The sequence below is a fragment of the Melanerpes formicivorus genome, unplaced genomic scaffold (genome assembly GCF_026170545.1).
Source record: "Melanerpes formicivorus ecotype bairdi unplaced genomic scaffold, bMelFor1.0.p_v2 SCAF_5, whole genome shotgun sequence".
NCBI lineage: Eukaryota > Metazoa > Chordata > Aves > Piciformes > Picidae > Melanerpes > Melanerpes formicivorus.
Genome location: NW_027142357.1, coordinates 45,156 through 59,596, shown reverse-complemented (window position 1 = coordinate 59,596; position 14,441 = coordinate 45,156). Strand labels below are relative to the sequence as shown.

General features: G+C 45.8%; 1 protein-coding gene across 4 annotated transcripts in view; it reads right to left on the bottom strand.

Annotated features, from left to right (window-relative positions):
• NCKAP1 (NCK associated protein 1) overlaps positions 1–14,441 on the bottom strand; it is a 112,458-nt gene that overhangs the window by 70,826 nt on the left and 27,191 nt on the right. For 2 of the 4 annotated variants that reach the window (XM_068137830.1, XM_068137832.1), the window contains 4 exons: positions 5,590–5,682; positions 4,349–4,405; positions 2,910–3,052; positions 2,717–2,807 (listed from right to left, as the gene is read on the bottom strand). In XM_068137830.1, the coding sequence (XP_067993931.1) occupies positions 2,717–2,807; positions 2,910–3,052; positions 4,349–4,405; positions 5,590–5,682 (384 nt within the window). The remainder of the gene's footprint in view (positions 1–2,716; positions 2,808–2,909; positions 3,053–4,348; positions 4,406–5,589; positions 5,683–14,441) is intronic. The other 2 variants (XM_068137831.1, XM_068137833.1) reach the window with 1 other exon arrangement.

Sequence of the window (14,441 nt, the reverse complement as noted above, 5' to 3'; positions counted from 1 at the left end):
GTAAAAAAGAAAAAAAAAAGCCTTAAATGCAATCTTCTGAAGCTAATTTAAAGGACTAAACAACTGCAAGGTAGCAACATGATGAAGGGACAAGTGTGCAGTACCTTGAGAGTGCAACCTGAAGTGTTTCTGTAGCACAGTGCCTGAAGGGATTCCTAACCCCAATTTATACCTCTAGCAAAAGGGATATCTGAAGGGAAAGGATTGGCCCACTGCTAAACTGGAGAGGATGAACAAAGATAATACCGAAAAGTGAAGCATCTTTGCTACAATGTGCAAAGAAGAAGTTAATTTCAGATGAAACCCTTAGCTAAGTAAGTCTTAACAAGATAAGAATCATGCAGAGGAAAGTGTAACAAAAATAAGATTGCAGATTCTTTAGACAATGAGAATTAGCCAAAACTATTTCACTTCAGGGCACTTAAGACATGTAGCTGGAAAACTCTTTCTGGAGACTACCCTGAAAAGATGAAGGAAATTAAGGAGAAAAATAATCTCAAAAGAGTTAGAGAAGAATCACAGAATGTTAGGGGCTGGAAGGGAGCTTGAAAGATCATCTAGTCCAATCCTCCTGCCAGAGCAGGATCAGCTAGAGCAGGAAGAAAAAGACAACCAGCACCTAAACTTATAGAATCACAGAATTGTTAGGGTTGGAAGGGATGTCAAGGATCATCCAGTTCCAACCCCCATGAACTGGACACAGTGCTCCAGGTGGGGTCTCAGCAGAGTGGAGCAGAGGGGGAGAATCCCCTCCCTGGCCCTGCTGGCCACACTTCTCTTGCTGCAGCCCAGGCTCTGCTTGGCTCTCTGGGCTGCAAGTGCTCACTGCTGGCTCCTGTTGAGCTTCTCCTCCCCCAGCACCCCCAAGGCCTTTTCTTCAGGGCTGCTCTCAAGCCAGTCCCTGCCCAGCCTGTATCAGTGCTTGGGATTGCCCCAACCCAGCTGCAGGACCTTAAAAATGAGGGGGGAAGAAACCCCAAACTTCAAACACCCCAGGCAATAGCTTAGTATTGAATTTAAACTCCTGTCAAAGACTGCAAAATAAGTTGTTAGGCAGTCAATTTGCAAGCACCTAGAAAATAACCCCTTTAGAAATAACAGCCAGTCAGCACTGATCAAACAAATCTGGTTTCCCTTGATGGAGTATCAAGTCTAGGGGATGAAGAGGAAGAGATAAACAGGATGTGCATTGATAGCAGTGAGGCTTCTGTCACTTTCCCAAAGCTTTCTCACACAAAAACACAGCCTAGATAAATCATCACAGATCTGCAGTGGAACCAGCTGCGCCAGAATGAGAGCTCAGAAGCCCTTGCACAGAAAAGACTGAAGGATTTGTGTTCATTTAATGTAGTGAAGTCAAGCCAGCAGAGCACACAATGTCAGCTTTTGAGCAAAGGAGGTGTTAGGAAAGAGAATCAGCGAAGGGATATGGAAAGAATCAGTCAGGTTGGACTCTTCTCCCAGGCAACCAGTGGCAGAAGGAGAGGACACAGTCTCAAGCTGCACCAGGGGAAGTTTAGGCTCAAGGTGAGGAGAAAGTTCTTCACAGAAAGAGTAATTGGCCATTGGGATGTGCTGCCCAGGGAGGTGGTGGAGTCACCATCCCTGGAGGCGTTCAAAAAAGGACTGGATGTGGCACTTGAAGCCATGGTTTAGTTGTCAGGTGATAGGTTGGACTTGATCTCTGAGGTCTTTTCCAACCTGTTTGATTTGGTGATCTTCCTTATGAGGAAAGATTGAGGGAGCTGGGGCTCTCTTGGAGAGGGGGAGCCTGAAGAGGTGACCTCATTGCTGTTGATAAAGATGTGCAGGGTTAGTGCCCAGAAGATGAAGCCAGGCTCTGCTGGGTGATACACAAGAGGCAGTGGTGGAAGCTAAGGCATAGGATGTTCCATGGAAACAGAAGGAAGAATTTTTTCCACTGTGAGTGTGACAGAGCTCTGGAACAGGCTGCCCGGGGGATTTGAGAGTGTCCTTCTGTGGAGATATTCAAAACCAACCCAGATGTGTTCCTGTGTGATTGCCCTAGGTGATCCTGCTTTGGCAAGGGGTTTGGACTTGATCTTTGGAGGTCCCTTCCAGTCCCTAACATTCTTTGATAAACTACTGGAGGGGGTTTCAGAGGAGGCTATCAAGATGATCAGAGAGCTGGAACCCCTCTCTCAGGCACAGTCTGTGAGAGCAGGGGCTATGCAGCCTGAAGAAGACTCCCAAAGACTTTACAGCAGCCTGCCAGTACCTGAAGTGGGATTGGAGCTTCAGGAGGGCAGATTTAGACTGGGTATCATAAAGAAATTCTTTACAGTGAGGGTGGTAAGACACTGGAACAGGTTGCCCAGGGAGGCTGTGGACACCCCCTCCCTGGAGGTGCTCAAGGCCAGGTTGGATGAGACCTTGAACAACCCGGTGTAGTGAAAGGTGCCGCTGCCAATACCAGAGGGGTTGGAACTAGATGATCTCTAAGGTCCCTTCCAAGCCAAACCATTCTATGTATAAAGACAAACTATTTTGTAATCAATTTCTAATTCTTAGTGAAAAAACTGGCACCTTAAAAACAGCTCTTCACATTCCTGTATAGGTTCCCTTATTTGGATCCCCAGGAAAAATGCTCTGTACATTGCATACCTAGGACAAAACCAAGTCTTTCACATTTACTTTTTCCTCTCTGATTCTGCCCACTAAGGTTACTGTTATGCTGTGAAAAGCAGTTACATACTTTACTGTGAGGTACAAACTCCTCCATCATTTTCTTCAAGGGATTTTCATAATCCACAATCATCTGGCCGAGGCGTGGATATTCTCTGTCACTGAAAGCAACAACAAAACAATTCACTCAGCTGTAGCTCTTCCTGTTGTGGTGGTTGTTATTACTATTATAAGACAGATTTCTTACACAAGAGACTGCTTACCTTGCTCCATGTGTCATTTCATGGGCATAGTTGTACAGGCCAATGATAGCCTTCCTTTCTTCAATTCGAGACAGCAGGATCATTAGAGTTGTGTAGGTGATGATCAGATCTAGGTAGTTCTTTGTTAAATCAAAGTTTACAGTCTAGGGGTAAAAACAACAGTTAATTATCACTCTAAACTTTGTTAGAAACAAGCATACAACCTTCTCCTTATCTTTCTACCAATTTTCAGCAGTTTTTAAATCCAACGGACTGCCATGAACTATCTTTTTGTTCCAGTGACACACAGCCTTCTTACGGCCTTAAATTTATTCACTCAAATCCCCAGAACTGTTTGCAGTCATGAAAGCAAACACAAACAAATCTTTCACAGAATCACAGAGTTGTCAGGGTTGGAAGGGACCTCAAGGATCAGCCAGTTCCAACCCCCCTGCCATGGGCAGGGACACCTCACACTACAGCAGCTTGCTCGCAGCCACATCCAGCCTGGCCTTAAAAGCCTCCAGGCATGAGGCTTCCACCACCTCCTTGGGCAACCTGTGCCAGTGTCTCACCACCCTCATGGGGAAGAACTTCTTCCTAACATCCAATCTCAATCTACCCATTTCTAGGTTTTTTTTTCAGGTTAGCTGACAGGTAAGAAAACTTTTCTTCAATGTTACAAAGAGTCAGCAAGTGGCTTGGCTAGGAATTAGATTTAAAGAAGGAAGGTAGCAGGTATGCCACAGGCCAGGGGGCATCATTCCACAGGCTATGTGTCTGCCTCTGTTTCATACTATGAACCTAAGTCAGCCAGATTTAGAATAATTATTAAACCCAGCAAGTGATATTAAGAACATCAAGAAAAACAAAGCTGAAAACAAGAGGAAAAGGTCTTTTGAGGTTTTGGTTTAGGGTTTTTCAGTGTTTGGGATTTAGAAGAAGGTGTTTAATGGAACACTTGCAGCTCCTTTTGGACTGTTTTAGCCAAGCAAGGAGTTATCTCCTCACATGGCTCAGGTGGATAGCAGCAGTACTCCTGTCACAGGAGCACAACATGTTAGGGGTTGGAAGGCACCACCGAAGGTTATCAAGTCCAACCCCCACATGGCTTAAGCATAGACATGACAGCAAACCCTAAGCATTAACTTGCAGATGCAATAAAGCAAAGCATTACAGCATGATTTGTGTGCCTGGTAACACACAATGCTGCCCATCAGCAGCCTGTTGAGAACTGTCTCTCTCCTGATTCCAAGCTCTTATAAAAGAGTCCTGAAGATTACAGTGGTGACGTTTATCCTCTCATTTTAACTAGAGATGTCACCTTTCATGGGTAAACAAACAAGTTGTTCAAACTCCCTGTGCTGGACCCTGATTAGAAACATTTTTGAAGCTTGATTAGAAACCTTTTGAAGCTTGAACAGTTTAACTCCTTTGCAAGTTTAACTCCAGCAACTTACGATATCAAAGAAGACTTGGCACACGTCGATAGTGTTCAGCAGCTCACAGACATGGTCCTTGAGAAACAGAGAAATAGATTCAGTTTAAAAAAAGATCTGAGTAAATCACTCCACTCTCAGAGGCAGACTGATTTATTTCCACACTCCCCCCCCCAACACCCAAGGAAGGAGTTCAGTTATTTCACTGCAGAGTGGCATTTCATACATAAAAAGACAGAAAGCTGATGCGACAGAACAACCGACTGACCTATTTTGGTAATACAGAATCACTGAATGTTAGGGGTTGGAAGTGACCTGGAAAGCTCACCCAGTCCAAACCCCCTGCAGGGCATCATCACCTAGAGCAGATCACACAGGAACATATCCAGATGGGTTTGAATATCTAGTGCCATGTAGTCATAAGGTCTTGGGTGACAGGTTGGACTGGATGATCTTTGAGGTCTTTTCCAACCTTATTGGTTCTATGATCTCCAGAGAAGAAGACTCCACAACCCCCCTGGGCAGCCTGCTCCAGGCCTCTGTCACCCTCACACAGAAAATATTCTTCCTCCTGTTTCCATGGCACTTCCTCTGCCTCAGCTTCCACCACTGCCCCTTGTGCTGGCATTGGGCATCCCCCAGCAGAGCCTGGCTCCAGCCTCTGGGCACTCCCCCTGCACAGCTTTAGCAACAGCAATGAGGTCACCTCTCAGGCTCCTCCTCTCCGAGCTACAGTGCCCTCAGCTCCCTCAGGCTCTCCTCATGAGCAAGATGTTCCAGTCCACTAATCATCTTTGTAGCTCTATGCTGGACTCTTTCAAGCAGTTCCCTGAGGTCTTTCCTGAATTGAGAGGCCCAGAACTGGACACAAATTCCAGATGTGGCCTCAGCAGGGCAGAGTAGAGAGGGAGAAGAACCTCTCTCAACCTACTGAGCACAGCCTTTTTAATCCACTATAGGATGCCATTGGCCTTCTTGGCCACCAGAGCATATTACTGGCTCATGGTCAACCTCCCATCCACCAGGACTCCCAGGTCCCTTTCCCCTTCCCTTCTCTCCAGCAGCTCATTCCCCAGCCTATCCTGTTCCGTGAGGTTGTTCTTTCCCAGATGCAAGACTCTCCCCTTGCCCTTGTAGAGCTTCATTCAGTTTCTCCCTGCCCAGCTCTCAGCCTGTCCAGGTCTGGCTGAATGGCAGCACACCCCTCCTGTGCCAGCCACTCCTCCAGCTTTCTGTCATCAGCAAACTTGCTGACGCCTTACCTTAAATTCCATAACATCAACAAACGTGAAGTAGTATAACGCCAGGTTCTTCAGGATCTCTGATTTTTCTTTCTGGAGCTGAGCAAGCTGTTGCTAAAAGAGAAACACAAACATGCACGTCAATCTTTGAAGATCTGGGAGGAAACTGCTGAAAAATGATACCTGTGAAGCGCAGAGTAACCACCTGGCTATGCAGAGAAGCCTTAACATGGTTTGCTAAAGCCCGAGGTTCTGCGTGTCTCAAACACACACACACAGAGTCCTCAGATCATTTTAAGAGCTGCCAACTACACTTTGAAGATAAAAAGTCAAATTAGTACACATTAGTACCAAAGTCATATTGGTTTTAGCTCAGCTAGAGATGAAAATGGGTAGTTAGGAAACCAGTGTTACGTATAATGTACCATTAGCAAGAGCAGAGCAGGGCGTGAGTACGAATCAGCACGACAACGAGGTAGCCACATTACTTGAGGTGGCAGAACAGAAAGGTGGCAGGTTACAAACTTTTTTTTTTCCACTACAGAAAAAACAGTATGCTTTTGAAATTCTGAACTTACCAAAAAGAATATCCAGGCAAAGCCACGTTAAGCATGCAAAATAAAATGTAGATACAAACATAAAATACAGTAACGGTTCTTTGACCAGTTCCATAGAAACACAATAATAAATTCAAACCAAACAGAAATAAAGGCAACAAAATCAACAACAGTAACAACACCAAAAAAAAAAAAAACCACCAAAAAAACACCAAAACAAAACAAAAGAAGCAGCAAAACACTAGCATCAGACACTGGTGGACAAAATGGAAGAGGCAAATGTGAATACGAAGGTGCAAAAGAGTTCACTTTTGGCGGTCATTTAATTTCTGGACGCCTCACGTTTTTGTGAGGGAACCAGACAGATCCACCTCAACATGAGGAGGAACTTCTTCACTGTGAGGGACACAGAGCACTGGAACAGGCTCCCCAGGGAGGTTGTGGAGTCTCCCTCTCTGGAGCCTTTCCAGCCCTGTCTGGATGTGTTCCTGTGGGACCTGTGCTGGATTCTCTGGTCCTGCTCTGGCAGGGGGGTTGGACTGGAAGATCTCCAGAGGTCCCTCCCATCCCCTGACATCGTGTGACTCCTTGATTACAATTAAAAACCCACTCCAAAAAGAAGCTGTTACTGAGCAGCCATTCTGTTTATCTATGTATTCCAGTCTCATAGCACTGCAAGAATCCAATTATTTAACTTGCACTACCCAGCTTATTAAGCCTCTTGATACATGAACCGAAATGAGTGAAAGCAGTCAGAAGACTTAATATGAGGAAGTGCCCTCCAAACAGTGACAAGATTTTAAATGACTGACTGATCAAGTTAAATAGGGTTTTCCTCTCACCAGGTGCAATCAATTAGAGGAAAGATTAAATAAATTGCTTCAAATTGGTTAGCTTCTGTGGTGGGTTTTATTTTTTTCCTCCATAGGAGAGGTTAGAACTGAACAGGCTTCTTCATCTCCCTCTCTTTACAGAGCTGTGCTCTGCGGGCTGAGTTGTATGGAAAGCACTACAATGCCTCTGAATTAAAAAACCAATAAATAAAACAGACTGCCTGGATCACTAAATGCATTTATACAGAAGGCAATTTTTGCTCCTTTCCCCTGAATTTCAGAGGTTATGATGATTTTTAGAAGCCTGGAGCCGTAAGACTGCCATCGTAGCCAAGGAAGACAGGCACGCACTTACAAGCTGAGTTACAAGCTGGACTGGAATGGCTACAACATAAATAGTTCTGCTGCTCCTAAACCAGCAATAAAGCATTTCATTATAGAGGAGTAACCTCAAGGTCTTAACAGTTCTGCCTGCTCTTAAACCAGCATAAAGGATTTCATTCTAGAGACCTAACCTCAACATCTAATAGTTCTGCCTGCTCTGAACCCAGCATAAAGGATTTCATTCTAGAGGCTTAATCCTGTGTCTAATGGTTCTGCCCTTCTCTTAACCCAGAATAAAGGATTTCATTCTAGAGCCCTAATTTCAACATCTCATAGTTCTGCCTGCTCTTAACCCAGCATAAAGGATTTCATTCTAGAAGCTTAGTTTAGTGTCTAATGGTTTTGCCCTTCTCTTCAACCAGTATAAAGGATTTCATTCTAGAGACCTAACCTCAACATCTAATAGTTCTGCCTGCTCTTAACCCAGCATAAAGGATTTTATTCTAGAGGCTCAATCCTGTGTCTAATGGTGCTGCCCTGCTCTTAACCCAGCATAAAGGATTCCATTCTAGAGGCTTAATCCTGTGTCTAATGGTGCTGCCCTTCTCTTAACCCAGAATAAAGGATTTCATTCTAGAGGCTCAATCCCGTGTCTAATGGTGCTGCCCTGCTCTTAAACCAGCATAAAGGATTTCATTCTAGAGACCTAACCTCAACATCTAATAGTTCTGCCTTCTCTTAACCCAGCATAAAGGATTTCATTCTAGAGACCTAACCTCAACATCTAATAGTTCTGCCTTCTCTTAACCCAGCATAAAGGATTTCATTCTAGAGGCTTAATCCTGTGTCTAATGGTGCTGCCCTTCTCTTAACCCAGCATAAAGGATTTCATTCTAGAGGCTCAATCCTGTGTCTAATGGTGCTCCTCTGCTCTTAAACCAGCATAAAGGATTTCACTCTAGAGACCTAACCTCAACATCTAATAGTTCTGCCTGCTGTGAACCCCAGCATAAAGGATTTCATTCTAGAGACCTAACCTCAACATCTAATAGTTCTGCCTTCTCTTAACCCAGCATAAAGGATTTCATTCTAGAGGCTTAGTGTCTAATGGTTTTGCCCTTCTCTTCAACCAGTATAAAGGATTTCATACTAGAGACCTAACCTCAACATCTAATAGTTCTGCCTGCTCTTAACCCAGCATAAAGGATTTCATTCTAGAGGCTTAATCCTGTGTCTAATGGTGCTGCCCTTCTCTTCAACCAGCATAAATCATTTCATCCTAGAGACCTAACCTCAATGTCTAGTAGTTGTGCCTGCTATCAAACCAACATAAAGGATTTCATTCCAGAGGCCTAACTTCAATGTCTGATAGTTCTGCCCTTCTCTTAAACCAGCATAAAGCGTCTCATTCAAGAGGCCTAACCCCAATGTCTACCCTATGCATATTTCTTCCACACAGCCACCAGATGGGACTCAATGAAAAACAGGCCCAAGCCCATGTGTTTATTTTGTACCTTCAGATCATTTCCTGCACTAGGAAATGAGTTATTTCCATTGAAACTGCTGCTGCACAAAAAAAATCTGCAGTCATACATCAGCCCTGTGAATTGTATCTTGAGCCTCACTGTGCATTAGCTTCTACTTTCCCCAACATCCAGCACTAACCCAGGCAGTGTCTGGAGCTCCTGAAGGTCTGGCCAAGCTCCAGCCCACCTTTGGGCCAACCTGCATCCATACACAGGACCTCCTCAGAGGAAAAGGGGCTTTGTACTTTCAGGGCTGCTTCATCTGTCAACAGTTTTTGGGTGATGAACATTCCTCACCCAAGATGCTTGGTTTAAAACTTCATTTGAGCCCTGCTGTTTGAACTACTTATTCCAAGTGATTTATTCTGAGAAGAACAAGCAGAAACAGGTTTGTTCCTGAGCAACAAACACAAGTGGGAACTGGATCAGTGTGAGGATTTTTCAGGCACAGACTACGTGCTGCTGTTCAGGAGTAAGAATAATTCAAGCACAGAGAAAAGACAAAACCAAAGCTCACACTACAACTACACACATGCCTTAACTTTCTCCTCAGGACCTCCTCAGAGGAAAGTGATTTGCATTATCAGGGCTGCTTGATCAGTCAACAGTTTTTAGGTGATGAACCTTCACCAATTAAGATGCTTGGTTTATAACTTCATTTGAACCCTGCTGTTTAAACCAAGGGAGATCTGGCAAAAAGGGAAAGGGCTGGGAAACAGAATAAAATAGAAAATAGAATAGAAAATAGAATAGAAAATAGAATAGAAAATAGAATAGAAAATAGAATAGAAAATAGAATAGAAAATAGAATAGAAAATAGAATAGAAAATAGAATAGAAAATACCAGACCAGGTAGGAAGAGACCTTCAAGATCATCACGTCCAACCTATCATCCAACACCACTTAATCAACTAACCCATGGCACCAAGCACCCTATCAAGTCTCCTCCTGAACACCTCCAATGATAGTGACTCCACCACCTCCTTGGCAGCACATTCCAATGGGCAATCACTCTCTCTGTGTAAAACTTCCTCCTGACCTCCAGCCTGAACCTCCCCTGGCACAGCCTGAGACTGTGTCCTCTTGTTCTGGTGCTGCTTGCCTGGGAGAAGAGACCAACCTCTGCCTGTCTACAACCTCCCTTCAGGTAGTTGTAGAGAGTGATAAGGTCACCCCTGAGTCTCCTCTTCTCCAGGCTAAGCAACCCCAGCTCCCTCAGCCTCTCCTCACAGGGCTGTGTTCCAAGCCCCTCACCAACTTCGTTGCCCTTCTCTGGACATGCTCCAGCAAGTCAATCTCCTTCCTAAACTGAGGGGCCCAGAACTGGACACAGGACTCAAGGTGTGGCCTAACCAGTGCAGTGTATAGGGGCAGAATGACCTCCCTGCTCCTGCTGGCCACACTGTTCTTGATGCAGGCCAGGATGCCATTGGCCCTCCTGGCTGCCTGGGCACACTGCAGGCTCATGTAAATGCCCTGGCAAAAGAAATAATCTTCTTTCAGGAGTCTTGAAAGCTGTACACTAAGGAAGAGACTATAGGGAGGCTTTCATTGCACTCAACCAAGAAGTAAGTGTGCAGCAGTGACTCCTTAACTAGTGACCTGTATTCCCAGAAATATTTATGCTTAAATGATGCTGAAATGTTTGTACAGAGTTAAGGTGATGATTCTTTGAGCTCTCCGTGTTCAAGGCATTACCAAACTTTTATTCAGAATACCAATATCAAAATAAAACAATGTACTAACTGTAACTGCTGTTAAAGTCATAGAATTACAACAGAATCATAAAAAGGGCCCAGGCTGGAAGGGACCTCAGAGATCATCCACTCCAACCTCACTGCCATGGGCAGGGACACCTCTCAACTAGACTTGGCTGACTCACGGCCTTATCCAGCCTGGCTCTGAACACCCCCCAGGGAGGGGACATCCACAGCCCCCCTAGGGAACCTATTTCAGAGTCTCACCACCCTCATCCTGAAGAACTTCTTCCTAAAACCCAGTGCAAACCTACTCTCCCTCAGCTTCAAATCATTTCCCCTTGTCCTGTTGCTAGACATCCTCACGTGAAGTCCCTTAGCAACCTTCCTGTAGGATCCCTTCAGCTACTGGAAGGCTGCTATAAGGTCTCCCTGGAACTTTCTCTTCTCCAGGCTGAACAACTCCAGCTCCCTCAGCCTGTCCTCATAACAGGAAAAAAGTGATTTTGTATTCATCTACAGCCTTGGCTCCATCTGATGGCACTCTATAGCAAACATCTTACAGCTACCTATTGCAAACAGTTCAATTCATGCAGCACAGCCTGGTTGGTGACAGTCAGCATACAGCTGAGAACATGCAGGGTCCTGGATGTCTACTTGCATTTTTATCACTCAGGAATGTGGGTGTAGCTCTTACCACACCCACTGCAACACAACTTTCCATTACTAATTTCTTAACAGCTGTTTAGAAATAGCTGGTGCTACATCATTTTATAGTGTGTGTCTGGGTTGGAAGGGACCTCAAGGATCATTTAGTTCACAACCCTGCCATGGCCAGGGAAACCTCACACTACAGCAGCTTGCTCACAGCCACATCCAGCCTGGCCTGAAAAACCTCCAGGCATGAGGCTTCCACCACCTCCCTGGGCAACCTCTTCCAGGCTCTCACAACCCTCATGGGGAAGAACTTCTGCCTAATATCCAATCTCAATCTACCTACTTCTAGTTTTGCTCTATTCCCCCCAGTCCGATCACTCCCTGACACCCTAAAGAGTGCCTCCCCAGCCCTCTGCTCATCCTCGTGGTCCTTCTCTGGACACCTTCCAGCACCTCCAGATCCTTCCTGCAGTAGAGGCTCCAGAGCTGGACACAGTGCTCCAGGTGGGGTCTCAGCAGAGTGGAGCAGAGGGGCAGAATCCCTTCCCTGGCCCTGCTGGCCACACTTCTCTTGCTGCAGCCCAGGCTCTGCTTGGCTTTCTGGGCTGCAAGTGCTCACTGCTGGCTCCTATTGAGCTTCTCATCCCCCAGCACCTCCAAGGCCTTTTCTTCAGGGCTGCTCTCAAGCCAGTTCATGCCCAGCCTATATTGGTGCCTGGGATTGCCCTGACCCAGCTGCAGGACCTTGCACTTGGTCTTGTTGAATCTCCTGAGCTTGGCTTGGACCCAGCTCTGCAGCTTGTCCAGGACCCTCTGGATGGATCCCCTCAGTGCCTGGGATTGCCCTGACCCAGATGCTGAACCCTGACACAGCCAGGTCCACTGAATGAAACAAAAGTCTCAGCTGTGCTTTCCACAGATAAAAATGTCTTGGGCACCCATCTCTAGCTGCCTGCATAATTACATTTAGGTCATGAAATTCTGAAGGAACTATTCATTTCAGATGCAGGAAAACTGATTTGGGAATGCTGTCTCAGTAATACTGCCTAACTGAAATGCTGTTTGTAGATTCCTGAGAAGTTTGGTTTGGTTTTTTGGTTGTTTGTTTGAATGGTCAAGCTCTCATTTTGCCAATCATGAAATCAAAAGTTTGATTAGGTGAAGCAAACAGTAACAGCAGGTACTGCAGCCAGTATTAAGCAACAAGAGCAAGCACATGACTAGTTTGGTTAACTTTGGCAAGTGACTCATCTGATGTGACTTAACAATAGAGCACTACAGTGATTTATTACAAATATAGATTAAGAATTGAGCATCTCTCCTATGAAGAAAGACAGAGAGCCCTGGGCCTCTTTAGCCTTGAGAAGGCTGAGAGGGGATCTTATTAATGTCTATAAATATCTGAGGGGTGGGTGTTACAGTGAAGGTGACAAGTTCTTTTGGGTGGTGCCCAGAAACAGAACAAGGAGCAATGGGTACAAGCTGGAACACAGGAGGTTGCACCTCAACAAGGGGAGACACTTTCCTGTGAGGGTGCTGCAGCACTGCAACAGGCTGCCCAAAGAGGCTGTGGAGTCTCCTCCTCTGAAGACGTTCCAAACCTGCTTGGAGGCATTCCTGTGTGGCCTTGCCCTAGGTGACCCTGCTTTGGTGAGGGAATTGGATTCAATGATCTCTAGAGGTCACTTCCAACCCCTACCATTCTACAATTCCATGAATTAAATTGTAGTTGGATGCTGCTCCACCTCAAACACATGCACAATAAAGGGTTAAGCCATAAACATAATCATCACTTCCAACAGCACTAATCAGAGAACCAGAGAATTGTTAGGGTTGGAAGGGACCTCAAGGACCATCCAGGTCCAACCCCCCTGCCATAGGCAGGGGCACCTCACACTAGAGCAGCTTGCTCACAGCCACATCCAGCCTGGCCTGAAAAACCTCCAGGCATGAGGCTTCCACCTCCTCCCTGGGCAACCACTTCCAGTCTCTCACCACTCTCATGGGGAACAACTTCTTCCTGACATCCAATCTCAATCTACCCACTTCTAGTTTTGCCCTGTTCCCCCCACTCTTATCACTTCTTGACACCCTAAAAAGTCCCTCCCCAGCTTTCTTGTAGCCCCCTTCAGATACTGGAAGGCCACAATTAGGTCTCCTCAGAGCCTTCTCCTCTCCAGACTGAACAGCCCCAACTCTCTCAGTCTGTCTCCAGAGCAGGGCAGCTCCAGCCCTCTGCTCATCCTCATGGCCCTTCTCTGGACACCTTCCAGCACCTCCAGATCCTTCTTGTAATAGAGGCTCCAGAACTGGACACAGTGCTCCAGGTTTGGATCTCACCTGAATGGAGTAGAGTGGGAGAATCACCTCCCATTTCTAGTTTTGTTCCATTCCTCTTAGTCCTATCAGTACCTGCCACCCTAATGATTTATATTAAAAACCAAAGAGAAAAAAAGGAAGTCAGATGATGACATTTCTGTGTAGGGCAACCTTTGAAAGACACTTCAGGACTTCACACTGCCTTTTGGAATTGCTGTGAAAAAATGCTCCACTTCCAAACCATGGAAAAATTGTACATACTACTCTCTGCTTCTGCTACAGCAAATGTTTGTTACAAGCTGTGAGGACAGTCTTAACACAAGCACCAAGTGAAGACAACAGACATGCTACTGCCTACAAAATCACACAGAAGGTGTGGTTGTATCAGAGCAAAGCATTAGCAGAGCAATTTAAATGCTGAACTTCCCCCCCTCCCCCAGTAAAAATGCAGATCAAATTTTAATTGCTGCATGCATGTTGCAGTTTTCTTCCCAAATCAATTATAAGGACATCCTATGCCCTCTGTACAGGAAGGACAGGGACCTGGTGGAGAGGGCCCAGAAGAGGGCCACAAAAATGATCAGGGGGTTGGAGCAGCTCTGCTTCAAGGACAAGCTGAGGGAGCTGGGGGTGTTCAGCCTGCAGAAAAGAAGGCTCCAGGGAGACCTAAGAGCAACCTGCCAGGACCTGAAGGGGGCTACAAGAAGGCTGCAGAGAGACTGTTTGCAAAGGCCTGCAGGGACAGGACCAGGGGCAATGGCTTCAAAGTAGAGCAGAGCAGGTTTAGATTGGATGTGAGGAACAAGTTCTTTAATATGAGGGTAGTAGAACACTGGAACAGGTTTCCCAGGGAGGTGGTTGAGGCCCCATCCCTGGAGCTATTCAAGGTGAGGCTTGAGCAGGCCCTGGGCAACCTGATCTAGTTGGGGATGTCCCTTCCGACTGCAGGGAGGTCGGACT